At 38.3% G+C, this 18,923-nt stretch overlaps 1 protein-coding gene across 1 annotated transcript in view; it reads left to right on the forward strand.

Moving 5' to 3' along the window:
• PELP1 (proline, glutamate and leucine rich protein 1) overlaps positions 1 to 18,923 on the forward strand; it is a 35,942-nt gene that overhangs the window by 12,830 nt on the left and 4,189 nt on the right. The window contains exons 6-7 of the mRNA XM_027857024.1: positions 17,822 to 17,881; positions 18,342 to 18,492. Of these exons, the coding sequence (XP_027712825.1) occupies positions 17,822 to 17,881; positions 18,342 to 18,492 (211 nt within the window). The remainder of the gene's footprint in view (positions 1 to 17,821; positions 17,882 to 18,341; positions 18,493 to 18,923) is intronic.

Consider the following 18,923-nt stretch of genomic DNA (forward strand, 5'->3'; position numbering starts at 1 on the left):
AGTATAAGAGAATAGTATAAAAAGGGAAAGATGGACAAATAGATCTGAAAATCTGCTTAGAGATAATTGGATCTGGGATCTGATGAGATCATCAAGCAAAATACTATTGAGGGAGAAAGGAATAGGGCACAGGATAGAAACTTGAGGGACACCAAAGGGGGTCTGAGATTGACAGTAAGAGGTAAGAAGGATGTCTCCTCCTTTCCCGGTATAGTATACTGGGCGTTGTGGGGCATGACAGGAGATGGACCCCTTTCTGGAGATAGTAGTTGTAATATGTTTGAAGAACCAGCAAAGAAGACTGAGAAGACTCCATCATTCAGGTAGCAGAACCAGGAGAGAGTACTTTCTTTTTTTTTTAGGCAGTTGGGGTTAAGTGACTTGCCCAGGGTCACACAGCTAGTGAGTGTTATGTGTCTGAGGCTGGATTTGAACTCAGGTCCTCCTGACTCCAGGGCTGGTGCTCTATCCACTGCACCACCTAGCTGCCCCAAAGTTATGTCACCAGGCCTGCCGCTGGGTGAAAGTGATATTGCTACTTACTTTGTTTTTTTGTTTTTGTTTTTGTTTTGTTTGTTTGGGGTTTGGTTTTTTGTTTTTTGTTTTGTTTTGTTTTGTTTTGTTTTGTTTTTTTGGTGAGGCAGTCAGGGTTAAGTGACTTGCCCCAGGGTCACACAGTTAGTGTCATGTGTCTGAGGTCGCATTTGAACTCAGGTCCTCCTGACTCCAGGGCCGGGGCTTATCCACTGCGCCACCTACCTGCCCTCAGGAGAGAGTACTTTCGTGAAAACCTGTAGAAAAGAGAATCAGGAGAATGATGGACAGTGTCGATTTGTAGAGAGGTCAAGAAGGATGATGATTGAGAAGAGGCCATTGGACAGTGGCTAAAGCTCTGGCATTGGAGTCAGGAGGACCTGAGTTCAAATCCAGCCTCAGACACATAACACTTACTAGCTGTGTGACTCTGGGCAAGTCAGTTAACCCCGATTGCCTCATCAAAAAAAAAAGAGAGAGAGAGAAAAGGCCATTGGAATAACAAGAAATCCTGGTAGCTTTGGAGAGAGCAGTTTCAGTGAAATGATGAGGCCTAAGGGAAGAGGTTAAAAAAAAAAGTGGGAAGAAAGTAGAGGGGTTTTTGTGTGTAAGTAGGCTATCTGAAGGGATAACAATGTATATGTTGAAATCTCTTCTTATCAGTCCACATGGTATAGTGAACAGAGTGCTGGACTAGGCATCAGCAAAACCTAGGTTTACATTCTGCTTCGGGTACTTATTAGCCTTGTGGCCTTAGGCAAAACACAGTCCTCTTTTGTAAAATGAGAGTTAGATGGCTAGTAAGGTCCTTTCCAGCTCCAAATCTATAATTTTATATATAAGAGCATGAATTTGGGTAGAGAAAGACTGAGCCAGGTGCTAAACTCCTGGAGAAAGTAGAGAGAATGACCTAGGGGGCTTATCAATAATGTGCATATAATACAGACCCCAAGGAAATTGCTGATCAAAGGGGACAAAGGAAGGATCTAGGATTGGTAGTGGCAGGCACGAAGGATGCCCTGTCCTTCTTGGCATAATGTACTGGACTTTGGGGCATGGCAGGAGCTGGGGTACAGGGAGTTTCTGGGAGGGGTTTCTTCATGTAGGGGGGAGGCAGGGTAAGGAGGAAACAAATTGTAGTAAGTGAAGGAAGTGGGAGGAATGTGATAGGAAACGGTCTGAGGTGAAGAGAAGTTGGAAGTCTTTAAAAAAATGTTACTGGGGGGCAGCTGGGTGGTGCAGTGGATAGAGCATGGATTCAGGAGGAGCTGAGTTCAATTGTGGCCTCAGACACATAACACTAGCTGTGTGACCCGGGGCAAGTCACTTCACTCCATTGCCTAAGCAAAAAAAAAAAAAAGTTACTGGAATCTTGTTTTTAAATCACTCCTATTTCCCTAGTTAACCTATTGCTCTACCCACTTTACCACTCCCAGAGAGTGATGTTTCAAAATGCAGAACCAGAAAGAAAAAGAAAAAAATTCAGCACAACTCACAAATATGTAAAAAAAAAAAAAAGTCTCATTGCTAGTGGTCTATCTTCCCCCACTTCTGCAAAGTAGTAGGGTAGGAGTCTTCTCATATCTTTTCTTTGAGGCCAGACATGCCCATTATAATTTTGAAGCATTTGATTTTTATTGTTCCTTCTATTTACATTGCTATAGTCATTTGGTAGAGTGGATTCCTGGTTCTGCTTTACTTTACTTTGCATCAGCTCATATAAATCTTTCTAGGCTTGTCTGTATTTATCATTTTCAGCATTCCTAGGAATATTCCTTAGGAATATTCTAGTATGTGCATGCACCTAATTTTTTTTCTCAGTGACCTCCTTGGGGTATATATATGCTTAGCAACAGAATCTCTGAGTTAAAGGGTATGAACATTTTAGTCTCATTCTCATAATTAAAAATTGCTCTTTAAAATAGTTGGACTCACTTTACTGCTTTACCAACAGTGTATCATTAGCATTTTTGTCTTTGCACAATGTTGACTGTTTCCATTGATTTGTGTTTCTCTTATTATTAGTGATTTGGAGCTTTCTTTTACCTGGCTGTTAATAGTTTACAGCATTTTCTTTGAGAACATGGTTCCCTTTGACCACTTCTCTATTAGGGAATGGTTTTTACTTGTGGATTTTTATTAGCTGTCTATATATCTTGGATATCAAATTTTATTTTATATAAATAAAGAGGGATTTGGAAGGGAATGGGATAGTAGGAATGGTAGCATTGGAAAAGGACAACATGGTGCTCTATTAGAGGCAGCTCAGTGATTCAGTGGATAGAATGCTGGGTGTAGAGTTGAGAAGACCTCGGTTCAAATCCTCCCTCAGACACTAACTGTGAGGCCTTGGGCACTGAACCTGTTTGCCTCAGTTTCCTCATCTGCAAAATGTGAATAGTAAAAGCATATAGCTCCCTAGGTTGTTGTGAGGATTAAATGAGATATTGTAAAGCACTTAATGCAGTGCCTGGCACATAGTGGAAGCTATATAATAGATGCAGAGAGGAAGAGACGTGATTTTGTTAGTCATGTTTGGGGGATATAGAATTATCTGCTTGGGGTTTGGTCCTCTAATGCCCAGGCCCATAATCCTGTCCGTTTTTTTCTTCTGCTTCCCTTTCAGGCATACTTGTTCTGTGTTCTCTTCTTTTGCTCCATCCCCGTCTCCCCTTTTCCTTTCCCCCTTTGTTCTCAGAGCTCCTATAATCTCCTTGTTTTGTTGTTTTTTTGTTTTTTTTTTTTTTTGAGGAAACTTTGTAGGATATTTCACTTTTCATTAATACCTTCTCTTCCTTCAAAAAGCACTTTATCCTAACCCTACTAACACCCTCCTTCCTCATACTAATATTATTTTTTATTTAAATTTAATTTTTTTCAATTTTCAAGCATTTATTTTTTCACTCCTACCTTCCTTACACTTCTAATAGGGATAAAAAGAAAACCTTTATAACAAATAAGCAGACAAACAAAGTAAATGCTCGTGTGGGCCATGTCCAAAAATGTGTCTACATATTTTACATACAGAATATCACTTCCTTCTCTGTCTGGAAAGGGGTAGAAGTCTTCATCACTAGACCACTGGTATCATGGTTGATTGTGTTTTCTTAAGTCTCTCAAAATTATTTGTTTTTACAATGTTGATGTTACACATCAGAGATGTCAAACTTGTGGGACTGAAAAAGTGGCTGTAAAACTCATGAGTTACACATTATTTTCCTGGTTTTGCTGACTTTACTCTGCATCAGTTCATACAAGTTTTCCTAGGTTTCTCTGAAATTCTTCATTACTTTCATAATTTGTTTATCCATTCCCCAGTTGATGGGTACTCCCTCAGTTTCCAGTTCTTTGATACTACAAAAATAGAAGTTACAAATATTTTTGGATATAGGACTTTTTTCTTTTTTTGATCTCTTTTCTGTCTTCCCCCTTTCCACCACCTCACACATTGGGAGAAAAAAGAAGTTCTACTAAGTATGCATATTAGAGCAAAACTGATTCCCACATTTTTAGGTCTTAAAAATCTGGGTCCCAGTCTGCACATTGAATCCATCACTTTTCTCTCTCTGGAGATGGGTAGCATGTTTCATCATTGGTCCTCTAGAATCAAGGTTGATCATTGATCAGAGTTCTTAAATCTTTCCAAGTTGTTTGTCTTGATAATCTTGTTGCATAAATTGTTCTTCTGGTTCTGTTCACTTCATTTTGTATCACATCACACAAGTCTGCAGGTTTCCCTGAAATGATATCTTTCATCATTTCTTATAGCATAATAGAATTTTATTATATTCATTCATGATAATTTATTCTGCAATTCCCCAGTTAACAGGTGCTCATTCTTTTTGGCTCTTTTGACACAACAAAAAGAGCTTCTATAAATATTTTTGAACAAAAGAGTCCTTTTCCTTTTTCTTTGATCTCTTTGTGGTATAGGCCAGCATTGCTGGGTTAAAGGGCACACACAGTTTAATAACTTTTTGGACACATTTGCTTTTAAGAATGACTGGTAGTGTTTGAGTTCAAAATTTAAAAAAAAAAAAAGAATGACTGGTCCACTTCACAGTGCCGATAAAAGTGCATCAATAGAGCTGATTTTCTGCAGTCCTCTAACATGTCGTTTTTGCTAGTTTGATTGTTGTGAGGTGGAACATCAAAGTTGCTCTAATTTTATGAGTGATTTCAAATATTTTTCCCGTATGATTATTGATAGTTTGGACTTTTTCCTTTGAAAACTGCCTGTTAATATCCTAGGACCACATATCTATTAGGATGGTTTTTAGTTTACTAATACTGAATCAATTCCCTTTGGATATGAAACTTTTATCAGAAAAACTTGGAAAGTTTTTTTTTTCCCATTTGCCTGTTTCTCTTCCAGTTTTAACTTATTAGATTTGTTTATGCAAACCTTTTTTAGCTTCATATTATCAAAATAGACCATTTTATCTTGTGTTAATCTTTCTGTTGCTTATATAGTCATGAAAGCTTCTACTATCCATGGATCTGAAAGGTAATTTCTTCTTTACTCCTCTAATTTGTTATCTCAATATATATGGTGTGAGGTGTTGATCTAAATCTAGTTTCTTCCATATTGCTGTCAAGTTTTTCCAAGAGTTTTTGTCAAATAGTGAGTCCTTCCCCCAATAACTGGGATCTTTGGATTTATCAGATATTGCACTTCTGTTTGCTTCTATGTATAACATACCCAATTGGTTCTACTGATCATCATCTCTTTTAACCAGTACTGAATCATTTTAAAGATTACTACTTTGGGCAGCTAGGTGGCACAGTGGGTAGAACTCCGACCCTGGAGTCAGGAAGACCTGAGTTCAAATCCAGTCTCAGACCAGATACTTGACACTTAATAGCAGTATGACCCTGGACAAGTCACTTAACTACAGTTGCCTTGCAAAAAAAAAAAAAAGATTACTGCTTTGTAGTACAGTACAAGATCTGGTATTGATACTCCCTTTTTCCTTTCCCTTTACTTTTTTTTTTATTACTCTTGAGATTTTTGACTGTTTAATATTTTTATTTTTCTAGTTTAATAAGGTGATGCATTGTTATTTTGATTGATGTGGCACTGAATAAGTGAATTAATTTAGTTGTATTGAAATTTTTATTATATTGGCTTACCTGTGAGCAATTTATATATATCCAGTTATTTGGTTCCACCTTTATTTCCTTAAGGTGTTTTGTAGTTGCACTCATATAGATCTTGTGTGTATGTTAGTAGGTAGACTCCTAAGTATTTTATACATTCTGTAGTTATTTTAAATGATATTTCTCTATCACATCTGTCTGGGTTTTGTTGGTAATATACAAAAATGGTTATAATTTACTTGGGTTTATTTTATATCCTGCAACTTTTTTGATGTTACTGTTTGCTGACATTAATTTTTTAGTTGACTCTGAGATTTTCTAAGTACACCATAATATCATCTTGCAAAAAAAAAGGATAATTTTGTTTCTTCTTGGTCTATTTTTAGACTAGTTTTTCTAACACTATCAAATAAATACTAGGGGTGATAACGGATATCCTTGCTTTACTCTGATCTTTGTAAAAGGGTTCTAGCTTATCCTCATTACATATAATGCTGGTTCTTCATTTTAGATACTGTTTAGGTACTATGTACCAGATTAGGGGAATGCCAGTTTGTTTGCTTTCTAGCATTTTTAACAGAAACAGTGGTTTTCTTCTTTCAAAAGCTTTTACCTATATTGTTATTATTATTTTTTTTGGTTCTTATTGTTAATGGGGCCAGTTATGTTTCTTGTTTTTTCCAGATTTCTAGGTTTTCCAAACCTTCATTTCTGGCATAAATCAAATTTAGTTTTATATATATGTATGTATGTATGTATGTATGTATGTATGTGTGTGTGTGTGTGTGTGTGTGTATATATGTATGTGTATATTACATATGCATTATATAAACAGTTCTTGGTTTATGTAAATTTGCATTATGTAAATTTGACTTTATGTTAAGAATTATGAAAGAAATCTGCATTCCAAAAAAAAAAATTCTTATGTTAACTTTACTGTATGGTACTGGTGCTCCTTTTCTGTTCCTGCCCCTCCGCTTGGCTCCACAGTCTTGCCACCTCCAACTCCCCTCCCCCTCAAAAAAACTTTTAAAATAAGCCCTCCAAGTAAAAGCAGAATGGACATGTGGAGAGACTGCCACCACCAGAGTGGGTGCTTGGCTTGAGATCTCCAGCACTGAGAGAGATCTTTGCCCTGTTCCGCCCACCCACCCTTGTCTGCTGGCTTGTGTGTCTTCCCTCAGCTTTCTTCCCAGTGTCTCTCCCTGGCAGGGAAGCACACCTGACTCCCTCATCCCCCTAATTGTCACCCATCCTCTCCTATCTGTGTCCTTGTCCAGCCCCCACATGTCCTCTCTCTTGGCCCTCATGTGCCGTTGAACCATGTGGTGGGCACCCTCCCTCCACAGGCCCCCTTCTAGCCTTCCTCCCCACCTTGTCCACTTCTGCACATTAAGTAAAAATTGCTTTTATGTAGAGGTCTGCAGAATGGTCCATTTATGTAAAGTGAGAACTGCATGTGTGTATGTATGTGTGTGTGTGTGTATGTATATTACATGTATACATAGATACACTTTTTTGCATTAATATTTATTAGGGATATTGGTCTGTAGTTTTCTTCTCTTTTTTGACTTGCCTTGGTTTAAGTATTAAGACCATATAGTAGGATGCCTTGTTTTGCTACTTTTATAGATAGTACAATCTAGAATTAATTGTACTTTCAGTGTTTGATAGAGTTCACTTGTATATCCATCTGATCCTGGGGTTTTTTCTTTAAGAGTTCATTTATGACTTATTCAGTTTCTTTTTCTGAGATTGAGTTGTTTAAATTCTCTATTTCTTATTCTTTTAGTTTGAATATTTTATATTTTTTTGTAGATACTTGCCCATTTTCTTTAAATTGTCAGTTTTATTGGAATGTAATTATGTAAAGATTTCTAATAATATCCTTTCTTTTGTTGTGAATTCTCCTTTTGCATTTTTGATACTGATAAACTGGTTTTCCTTTCTTTTTAATTAATTTAGTTAATAGTTTAATCTAGTCTGCCCATGGGGGGGGGGAACAGATTCAACTCCTTTTTATTTATCAATTCATAGTGGATTTTTAAAAATTTTTGGTTCTTTTGGTGTTTAGTTGGGATTTTTTAGTTTATTGGTTTTCTAGTTTTTTTAGTTGCATGACCAATTAATTTCTTTTGTTGATGAAAGTGTTTAGAGATAGAAAATTTTCCTGAAGACCTGCTTTGGCTGCATCCAAACATTTTTTTTCAAATGTTTCTCATTGTTATCATTATCTTTAATGAAATAATCTATCTTTTTAATGATTTGTTCTGTGACCCACCAGTTTTTTAGGATTGAGTTTAGTCTCCATTTGATTTTTCACAAAAATAATAATAACTAGCATTTATATAGTGATTTAAGATCTGGAAAGCGTTTTACAAATATTATCTTGTTTTATCCTTACAACAATTCTGGGAGGAAGGTGCTATTGTTATCTCCATTTTACAGATTAGGAAACGGAGGCAAAGGGAGGAAGACTGACTTGCCAAGGTCACACAGCTTGTGTCTAAAGCTGGATTTGAACTTAGATCTTTCTGACTGCAAATCTCCAGTCTATCTATTGCACCACTTAGCTCCCTAACTGATTGTGTTAATTGTTTTTCTAATGTTGAACCGTATTTGAATTCCTGTATAAATCCAGCTTGGGTCATGATGATTTCTTGGATTGAATTGCTGTGGTTTATTTTACTTAAAATTTTGGACTCACTATTCATTAATGATAGTAGTCAATAATTTCCCTTCTAGTTAATTTTTAATCCTTCTTCGATGGTCCCTTATTTAATATAACTTTTATTGCATCATGGTTAGTAAGGCATGTGGTTCGTATTTTTGCATTTCTGTATTTGTGATGTTTTTATGCCCTAATACATGGCTGATTTTTGTAGATATGCCATGCATACCTGAGAAACATGTATGCTCCTCCCATTCAATAATTATCTTTCACATCTAAGTTTTCTAAAATTTTATTTAGGTCCTTTATATCTTCTTGTTTATTTTTTGGTTAAGTTTGTGGAGCTCTGAGAGTGGTACATTGAGGTCCTCTACTAGCTTACCATCTATTTCTGCCTGTAAGTCATTTAGTTTTTTCCTTTAAGTAGTTAAATGCTGTACAAATGTATACATGTATTTTTAATATTGAAATTTGTTTATTATCTCATACCATTCAGCAAAATATTTTCCCTATTTATCTTTTTTAATCAAATGAGTTTTTGATATTGCTTTGTCTGAGATCATGGTCACTATCCTTATTTTTTTGAGTTCAGCTGAATCATAATAGATTTTGTTCCAGTTCCTCGTCTTAACTCTGTATGAGTTTTAAATGTGTTCAAATATGTTTCTTGTAAATAATATATCTTTGGATTCTCCTTTCTAATCCATTTTGCTATCCTCTTCCTTTTTATGGGTTATCTTAGTCACATTCACAGTTATGATCATTGCCATTTATCCTATTCTCTTATACTTTTTCTTTTTTTATCACAAGTTCTTACTATTTCTTGGTTTCCACTTAACACCTTCTTATACTTCCCACCTCCATGTACTAATACTCTTCATCAACCTGCTTGCTTTGAATAAAATCCAGTACCTCACTAGTTCATTGAGGAAAAAGGAGTCCTGTCTTAATGAAAGAAAAGATTGTCCTGTTATTTTGAAGCAGATGTAGAAGAACAAAACAAATGGCTATAAAGTTTTGGACAAACAGAGGTTCTGCCAAACTTTCTTGAATAAATAATGAGCCATTTATAATTAGTGCATGAATTATTTGCATTGTCAGTGAGGGCTGACAAAGGGCCTGCAAATAATTTGAGTATGTTAAATGCACTGGTTGTAATAATAACAACTTGTGCTTTAAATAATGTTTTTTGTACTTATGAAGCACTTTTATCACAATAACCTGTCAGGTAGTTAGTGCAGGTATTATTATGTTTGCATGGAGCCCATTAAAACCCCCAGATTTTTTTTAAAAATTCATTTTTAAAAATTTATTTTGATTTATCAACAATCATTTCCATAAGCTTTTGAGTTTTAAATTTTTCTCCACCTCCCACCCCAAGATGATGACGCAATCTGAGAACCCCCAGATTTTTTTCAGTTAAATTTTGTCTAGCAATGCTTCCCCTTTTTCATTGTATAGTTGATTTTTAAAAAAATCTATGTTTGTAACTTGAATAATTTTTCTCACCTAGTGATATTCTTGGATCCCATTTTTGTTGTCTGGGTGTGTCAGCTGTCACTCCTGGTTTTATGTTAACTGTCAGTTTTATTAGCTTCCTATCTGTGACCTCATCTCTCCCACTTATTCATAAAGAGATCTAATGAGACCTAGTCACTTAACCAACTTCAGTCCATTTCATGGGCTTAATTTAAGGTTTTCTTGATTTGGTCCACAAAGATATTTTTGAAAGACTTTGTCAAATCTCTTGGAGAAATGCAGATATATTTATGACATTCCTCTGTCAGAAATTAGATTTGTTGTTCAGTTGAATCCAACTCTTTAAGACCTTATCTGAGGTTTTCTTGGCAAAAATACTGCAGTGGTTTACCATTTCTTTTCCAGATCATTTTTACATTTGAGGAACTGAGGCAAACAGGGTTAAGTTACTTGCCCAGGGTCATACGCTAGTATGTTTCTGAGGCTGGATTTGAACTCGTGAAGGATGAGCCTTCCTGTTTCCAGGCCCAGCATTCTATCCACTGGGCCACCTAGCTGCCCCCAAATTAGGTTAGTATTGCCCATTTCATTGTATTTGTTTTTCCATTCTAGCAGGCATTTATTAAGCACCTGCCTTCACTCAGGGATAGAAAGATATTTACCAAATTACATTCTGCCATGGTCAGATTCTGTTGTGTCCGGTTTGGGGCACTATTTGTGTTGGAAGGTTATTGAGAGAAGGAAACACAACCAGAGGAGTAGTCTAGGAGTTTCTGGAAACCCTGCTATGTTAGAAACGATTTAGGAGTCCATGGGGCTATTAGTCTGGGAAAGAGAAGACATGTGAATGTGATTGCTTTATTCAGATATTTGAAGGGCTGCCTGAAGGGATTAAACTTGGTGAGGAGGGAGGCAGGTAGGTGATTCAGTGGAGGCAGTTCTGGACTCCTTCCTCAGACACTTAACTAGCCCTGAAACCCTGGACAAGTCACTTAATTTTTCTTAGCTTCAGTTTTCTCATCTGTAAAATGGGGATAACAATAGTATCTACCTCCCATAGTTGAGGACCAAATATATGTAAAATGCTTTGAAAACCTGAAAGCTAGTTGTTAAACTCTGTACCTCCGGGGGGCAGAGCTATATCAGATAAATGGTGTAAGAAAGCTTCAACTGTGGAGTGGATATAATGGGGAAATGTTAGTTTTGTTGTCTTTATTGTCTTTATTTTTACACAGCAGTGATTTCCTCCACCTTCCACTGAACCCTTCCCGACAACAGAAAAACAAAAGCTAGCCCAAGCTCCTAATACTTCTCCTGTAACATTCTTAAGCCCTCCCTTTACAATAGGATTTGGTCAGCTTAGTCCCTGACTTCCATTATGTCCCACCTAAAATCCCACCTTCTATTGGAAGACTTTCCCACCCCTTCTTAATTCCTAATCATCCTCTATCTAGCTTATTTTGTATATATTTGATTGCATGTTAGCTCCTTCATTAGATTGTAAGCTCTTTGAGGATGGGAAATGGCTTTGTGCTCTTTTTTAAAGCCCCAGCTAGTAGCACTGTGCCTGGCACAGAATAGGTGCTTAATAAATGTTGATTGATTGGTCTTATCTTTTTCAGAATATTTTCATAGATATGCAATCTGAGATCCAGAGAAAGTTGAGTTACTTTGCCTAAGGTCCTATCTACATGGAGTTGTAGGGTCAATTCTGAAACACATTCCATCCCTCCCCCCCCTTTTTTTTTTAAACAAATAATGTCATATCATAGATTTATGATTAGGCTTGAAGGATCTTAAAGGTCCTCAATTCCTCATTTTACAGCAAATGAAGAAACTGAGAACTAGAAAACTAAAGTGACGTGTTCAAGCGTAAATCACTTGCCTTGGCACATATTAAGTGCTTGTTGACTTACCATGGTTTATGCCACTCTGCCTTTCAGGGACTAGGTTAGAGTATGCAGTAAGACCTGCTTAGAAAATTACTTTGACAAACATTATTAATTACTTGAATGAGAACTTGGATTTGAACCTAGGTCCTTTCTGTAACACTCTACTGCCTCCCTCCTGATTCAGAGGCTTTCCACTGTTCTTCTTCCTCTTCTGTTTCCTCCTTCATACCCTTCTCCTTGCCAAGGCAGATCCCTCTACATGCACTCTTAAAGTTCCCTCCTTCTCTGGGAGATCCATCTCTGTTGTCATCCTCCCTCCTTCTTTAATCTTCATCCTGTCTTTATACACCTGTGTATAACTATCCTATTCTTAATCTCACCTGACCCAACCATCCGTGCTAGCTAGAAGAGATACAAATTTGTATCTCTTCTTCCTTGCTCAGTTTAAACTTCCTGAGAAATCAGATGCCTCCACATCCTCTTTTCTCATTCACTTCTTAACTCTCTCCAGTTAGGAGGAGAGAATTGGGGGAATCACCTACCGCTTTTTGGACAAAAACATTAACCTCATTGTATTTCCCCCCAATCCTCTGCTCCTAACTTTCCTATTACTGTTGAGGGGATCCCCATTCTCCCAGTTATCCAGCCTTGAAACTTCAGTTTTAAAACTCTCATTCACCCCATGTACCCAGTCTCTTGTCAAGTCTTGCTGTTTTCACCTTCACGGCATCTTGTATATACAACCTCTTTTTTTCACTCACAACCATGACCATAGTACAGGCTTTCATCACTCCTCCTCTGCAATAGTGTCCCATTGATCAGTTTAATTAAAGTCTTTCATCACTCTAATATAACTTTCACTTAGCTACCAGAATGATTTCTGTCCATGTCTGTTCTTCTGTCCTGCCTGTGCCCCCTTTCCCCCTCCCCTCCCCTCCCATCAGTAAACTTCAATGGCTCCTTGTTAGCTCCAGGATCAAAAATAAAATTTTCCATTTGGCATTTGGAGGTGGCTAGGTGGTTCAGTAGAGTCAGGACCTAGAGTCAGGAGGACCTGAATTCAAATCAAGCCTCAGACACTTACTAGCTATGTGACCTTGGGCAAGTCACTTAACCTCCATTTGCCTTAATCCACTGCAGAAGGAAATAGCCACCCATTCCAATATCCAGTACCCCATGGACAGGATTGGTGTGCTATGGCCATGAAGAGTCAGACATGACTGAACAGCAACATTTGACATTTAAAGCCAGGCTGTGTGTGTGTGTGTGTGTGTGTGTGTGTAGTTAATTGCATGTTATCTCTTCCATTAGAATATGACCTCTGTGAAAGCTGGTAGGTTTTTTTTTTTAATGTTTGTTTTGTTTTTTTGGCCATTTGTATTCTGCAGTGCTTATTAGCACTGTCCCCAGTATATAGTAAGTACTTAATAAATGCTTATTTATCGACAGCTGCTTCTCAGGGAATAGGTTGAAGTTTACATTGGCACAGTGATGAAAAGATCTCTTAGCAAATTACTTTGGTAAATGTTATATTTTACTTGATTGAGAACATTTCCTCCTTAAGAATGTTAGCTTTTAAACTTATGGCAGAAGTTACAGAAATTAACTGTTTTGGTCTTTAAGGAATTTTAAGAAATGAGATGTTTTCACTATGAACTTTTTTTTCTTGGGAGGGGTGGGGGTGGTAAATGGCAAATGAGTCTTAAATTCATTAAGGCAAAGAAGGCAGAACTTCTCTTAGGCACCACTCCCAACAGCAGGTATTTCAGACTAAAATGATACCTTTCCTTGAAATATATAACGCAATTCAGGATATTTTTTTCCTTAGGAATGATTTTTGTTTAGTTGTATCTCTTATAAGGTTTTCTTTAAATTGGTTTTACCTCTTTGCTTTATGAGATAGTTCCTCTTTTTCATCATTTTTCATAAGATTTTACAGATCAGCTTATATTTAACTTGGTGTTGGTGCCTTTGGCACCCAAATCTGTTGCTATTCAGCATCCCAGAATCAGTTTTTTAAAAAAAAAATGAGAAAAATGAGAAATGGTTGAAACAATTTAAAGAATTGGAAATGGACATCAGAAATGACATTAACACTAACTATAATAATTTTATCCAGGAATTTAACCAATGTAAATTAATTGGCACAACAAGGAGACCAAGAAAACTCAGCATCTTAGTCATTAGATGTCTGTAAACTCTTTCATGATCAGTATCATTTTATAAAGCAAAGAGAAGCAGAAGAAAGTAAAATCAAGTTTAAAGTCATCCTAAGAGCATTGAGAAAGAATAGATAGAGTCAGGAAAATTCCTTTTCCCAAGTTCAAATCCAGCCTCAGAAACCTACTAGTTGTGTGATCTGGGCAAGTCACTTAACCATTTGCTTCATCTGTAAAATGAGCTGGAGAAGGAAATAGCAAACCACTCTTTGCCAAGAAAACCCCAAATGGGATTAGGCAGAGTTTTACTCAACTGTGAAACGACTGAACAACACCAAAGAGTATTCATAATGGAATAAGGACTACACACAGAAGAAAACTAGAAAAGATTTGCAAAAAACATTTTAACGAATTGTTCTGTATGTGTAGGACTGTGGAGCCACCACACATTTCTGCTGCCCCTTTAATGGGAGACCTAGGAGTTTGGATTCTTCTGAATGCTAGATAACCCAGCACACTTGAACTGGATAGTCATAGTCCTGGATCTCTTAGAGTGGGGGAAGAAATGGGACTACCAGGAACAAAGTCAAGAAAAGCAACCAGACTTTACCAAATTTATATGGAGGAGGTCCATTCTAGAGCAATACTGTTTTTTCCTCAAGCTTCTCAACTTTCCTCTTAACATCTAAAGTAGTCAGTATTTTGGCTTATTTGGCACTTTGGTATGTCCTGACCCCTATGTCCTCCATTAAGATGCAGTGAAGTGCTAGTCTAGACCCTTGGTTTAGCTTTGTCACCAACTCAAATCATTTCCCTTTTTTGGATCTCAGTTTCTTCATCTCTGAATGAGAGAGATTGATGTTTAAGGGTGCTTTCAGCTCTGACATTCTGTGAGTCTGGTTTTTTTTGTTTTGTTTGTTTTTTAAAGCAGGATGTAAACTAAAGTGTGGTCTGGATTAATGAGCTTTGTACAAGTCAGCTTTTGATTAAATACATTGGGGGCGGACTACGACGACACAAACTTCCACCTGCTAATGTATACCACTTGCTAAGTGTGCTTAACTTAAGGAAATCCTGGCCTGTCTTTTTTTTCCCCCTAATAAAATCCTAATTGTTTTGAGGAACTTCCTAGTTCCTCATATCTGCCTACACCCAAGATAAGGGTTTGTTTTTGCACATTTGGACTTGTTTTTGTCACTTGTATGGAAGATAAAAGAGCTCTCTTTTCCTTTTTCTGATTGGCCAAAGAACCTTCCAGGCCGTGTAGACTTCAGCCCCGGTGATTCCTCTGAAGGGAAGATTATCCAAGATTGTTGGGTGTATTCTGTCCCTATGGTTTATTCACCCCACCCACTCTTTCTTGCTAAAATATTAAAACAGTTCCTCAGAAATAAGGGGAAAGCTATTTTGAGTTTTGGTCGAGGTGGAGTCATTTTTAGAAATTAAGTGTAACAAGTAAATTTTAATTCAGTCTTACAAATTTTTCTGCTCAGACCAGGATCTCAGATTAACAGTATGGTCAAGTTTGTATCTTTTAAATCAAATTATTGGCTACCTCTATTGCAAGAGTGGGATAAACCATAAGTTTGCCACAGGAATCCAGCTTTGTTGATTAATGCAGGCCTTAAGAACTATCTGAGAAATGATAGTCAAGCTTCTCAACTTTCCTCTTAACATCTAAAGTAGTCAGTATTTTGGCTTATTTGACACCTAGGTATGTGTAATTTCTCTAAAATCAAGTTTGTCTCCACTCATCCTCCTTTTTCCTCTCCTGACATTTTTTTTAGACACAAGCCAACCCCTTAACTAAGTTTTGAAGGATGGGTAGAATTTAGATGACTGGGGTGGGGGCATGGCAGAAGCAAAGAAGAGGGCAGCTCAGGCAAGGGACGAGCTAGTGGGAGGCAATTACTGAAAAAGTAATACACAAGGGATGTTTCAGATCAAAATGAGCAGATTGTTTGGGCACTAGGAAATATGAGGGGAAAGGCAGTGGTATTGGGAAAACTAGAATTTTTTACATCTATGTTAAGCATAGAAATGCTTTTGGAATCAAAAGTAAAATGATTTCTGGGTTATTTTTATACATATATATATATATATTTATATATATATATATATATTTTTTTTTAGGCAGTAGTGGTTAAGTGACTTGCCCAGGGTCACACAGCTAGTAAGTGCCAAGTGTTTGGTCTGAGGCTGGATTTGAACTCATGTCCTCCTGACTTCAGGGCTGGTGCTCTGCCCACTGCGCCACCTAGCTGCCCCCTCTACTTTATATTTCTTACCTGTTCTTTTTCAGTCTAGATAATAAAGATGTTAAGATTGTTCATTCATTGTCATATAATAAATATGAACACTATCATAAGAAAAAGCTTTCTGAAAAATAACTATCTTAAAATGGAATGGGCTGCCCAGGAGTTCATGAGTTCCCCTTCACTTGGAGGTCTTTGAGTGGAAGCTTGGCAGCGATGTTGAAAAAGAGATTTCTGGTCAAATATGAGTTGGAATAAATGTCCTTTGAGTTTCTTTAAGTTTCTGGGATTCTGGGATTCTGGTGACTGGTCTATCTAAAATGTACACAGGTAATTATCCTTAAAGTAATTTGAAGAGGGAGAGAGCATCAGAACCATGGAGGATCAGCATGGAGGAGGATGTACCTTGAGCTGACTCTTGAAGAGAGTCAGGGATTCTGAGACCTGAAGATAGGGGCATATTGTAGGCATGAGAGATGGCCTGTGCAAGTGCCCAGAAGTAGGAGGTGGGATGTGGAATTTGGAAGTGTTTAGTCCAGTTTGGCTAGAACCCAGAATGCATAAAAGGGAGTAATGAAATGATGAGCCAGGTCATGGAAAGGCTTCCAGATTGAAAAATGTGTGGTATATCCTAGAGGCAATGGGGAGCCACTGAAGGGTTTTGAGAATGGGGAAATAAGCATTTATGTAGCACTTATTATGTATCAGGCACTGTGCAAGGCACTTTTAACAAATATATCATTTGATCTTTACAACAGTTATGCAAGGTAGGTGCTATTATCTCCTTTTTACTGTTGAGGAAGCTGAGGTAAACAGCTGTTAAACCTCTGTTAAGCAGGTTGCCCAGGGTCATGAAGCTAGTGAGTATCTGTTTGACCTCAGGTCTTTTGGGCTCCAGGCCCAGCAGACTATCTGCTGGCCCACCAACTGCCATTGAGAGATATGTTCAGACCTGTGCCTTAGGAAGATTCTTTTTGCAGGTTTGTGGAGGTTGGTCTGGAGAGGAGAGAGGTGAAAACTTATCCTAAGTTCAGACAGGAGGCAGGAAGTGATAGAGTGGTAGCCATGCAGGTGGAGAGAGAAGCAGAATTGGGGTCATCCAAGCCTAGGGATTGTTTTGGCTGGCAATGCCCTCCGCAGAAATAGGGGAATTTTGGAGGCAGGGACAGGTTCAGGAGGGAAGATAGTCTTGTTTTGGATGTGTTGAAGAAGACAGTCTATACTCAGGGCATTCACTGTCTTTCCCCTCATATTTCCTAGTGCCCAAACAATCTGCCCATTTTGATCTGAAACATCCCTTGTGTATTACTTTTTCAGTAATTGCCTCCCACTAGCTCGTCCCTTGCCTGAGCTGCCCTCTTCTTTGCTTCTGCCACGCCCCCACCCCAGTCATCTAAATTCTACCCATCCTTCAAAACTTAGTTAAGGGGTTGGCTTGTGTCTAAAAAAATGTCAGGAGAGGAAAAAGGAGGATGAGTAGAGACAAACTTGATTTTAGAGAAATAATAGAAATGGTGCTTCCTGAGCTATTCCTACTTTCCCAAGAGCTGCAGTCCTGGTGATCCATAGTATATAAGCCAAGGGTTCACTTGTTGCCATCAGGCAGTATGAGATCCTCCGAATGTTCCTCACTTCCTCTTTTTGGTAAATACTAATTAAGATTATAAGGATTGTTGGGGGGAGTGGGGAAGGAGTTCTTTTATCTTTCTCAATAATTCCCTTTCCCTCTAGGGCAAACTGGCCTCCTTTTTCCTATCCAGAGTTGAAGCCTTGAGCCCTCAACTCCAGCAGGTAAAAGGGTTGTGGGGAGGACATAATCATGGAGGCTGGAAAGGGTAGGGCGGGGAAGAATACAGAAAAAGCTGGATCTCCCTGCATTTAACTTTATGGCAGTCATATAGAATACAAGGTCCCTAGTACTGGGATGATTCTGTATCTTTGCCCATACAGTCTTCCCCCTTAAATTTTTCTCTTGCCTCTGGCTTATTCTAGTCTAAGATTTGTCTTTCCCTCCTACCCAATCCACATAGACACCTCTACCTACTTCCTTGTCTCTTCCCTTATTTATGTCTGTCTTCTTCTGAGCTCATTGTGTCTTGGACTTCCTTTCTTCCTTTGTTTCCCTCAGGTTTAGAATCGATTTTCCACCACCATTCCCCACCCCCATTCCATGTTTCTCACTGGTACTTGGGGAGGATCACAGAGTGATTCCCTTGGGTGACCCAGTTCCTGACTCTCCTCCCTACTGTAGTTGGCGTGTGAGTGTTACGCGAGATTGCCTGCCCTGGGGGCTGGCTTCTCCCAGGGCCTGAAGCACACAGAGAGCTGGGAACAAGAGTTACATTGTCTGCTGGCCTCACTGCATGGCCTTTTGGGGGCCCTCTACGAGGGCGCTGAGACTGGTATGGTTGGGTCAGGATTAGTGGCCGGGAGAATGGTGGGGTTGGTAGGGTTTGATTGCTGTGGTCCTTGGGAAGGTGGTGATGAGAAGGGTGGGGAGGAAGATTGTTGCCGGAATGGCATGGTTGGGGGTTGTGGGATGACAGGCAAGGGATTATTGATTATCATTGATTATTTCTTGCTTCCTGTGGGGAAAACGCCACTTATTCTAAATAAGTCAAAGACAGAGGTTGGATCTGGGAAAACTTGAGAAGCCCTTATTTTGTTGAAACAGAACAGGACATGTGGAGATGAACAGCATGCCTGCTTTAGGCATGAGTATAAGGGTCCTTAACCTGAGCAGGGTAGAGTTAATCTGGGAAGACATCTTGGATTTGAATTTTGGGGAAAGGGGGATACGGTTTGGGCAAGGGATGATTAAAGGTAGGGGGTT

The sequence above is a fragment of the Vombatus ursinus genome, unplaced genomic scaffold, assembly GCF_900497805.2.
Source record: "Vombatus ursinus unplaced genomic scaffold, bare-nosed wombat genome assembly UNPS02011916.1, whole genome shotgun sequence".
NCBI classification, from domain to species: Eukaryota; Metazoa; Chordata; class Mammalia; order Diprotodontia; family Vombatidae; genus Vombatus; species Vombatus ursinus.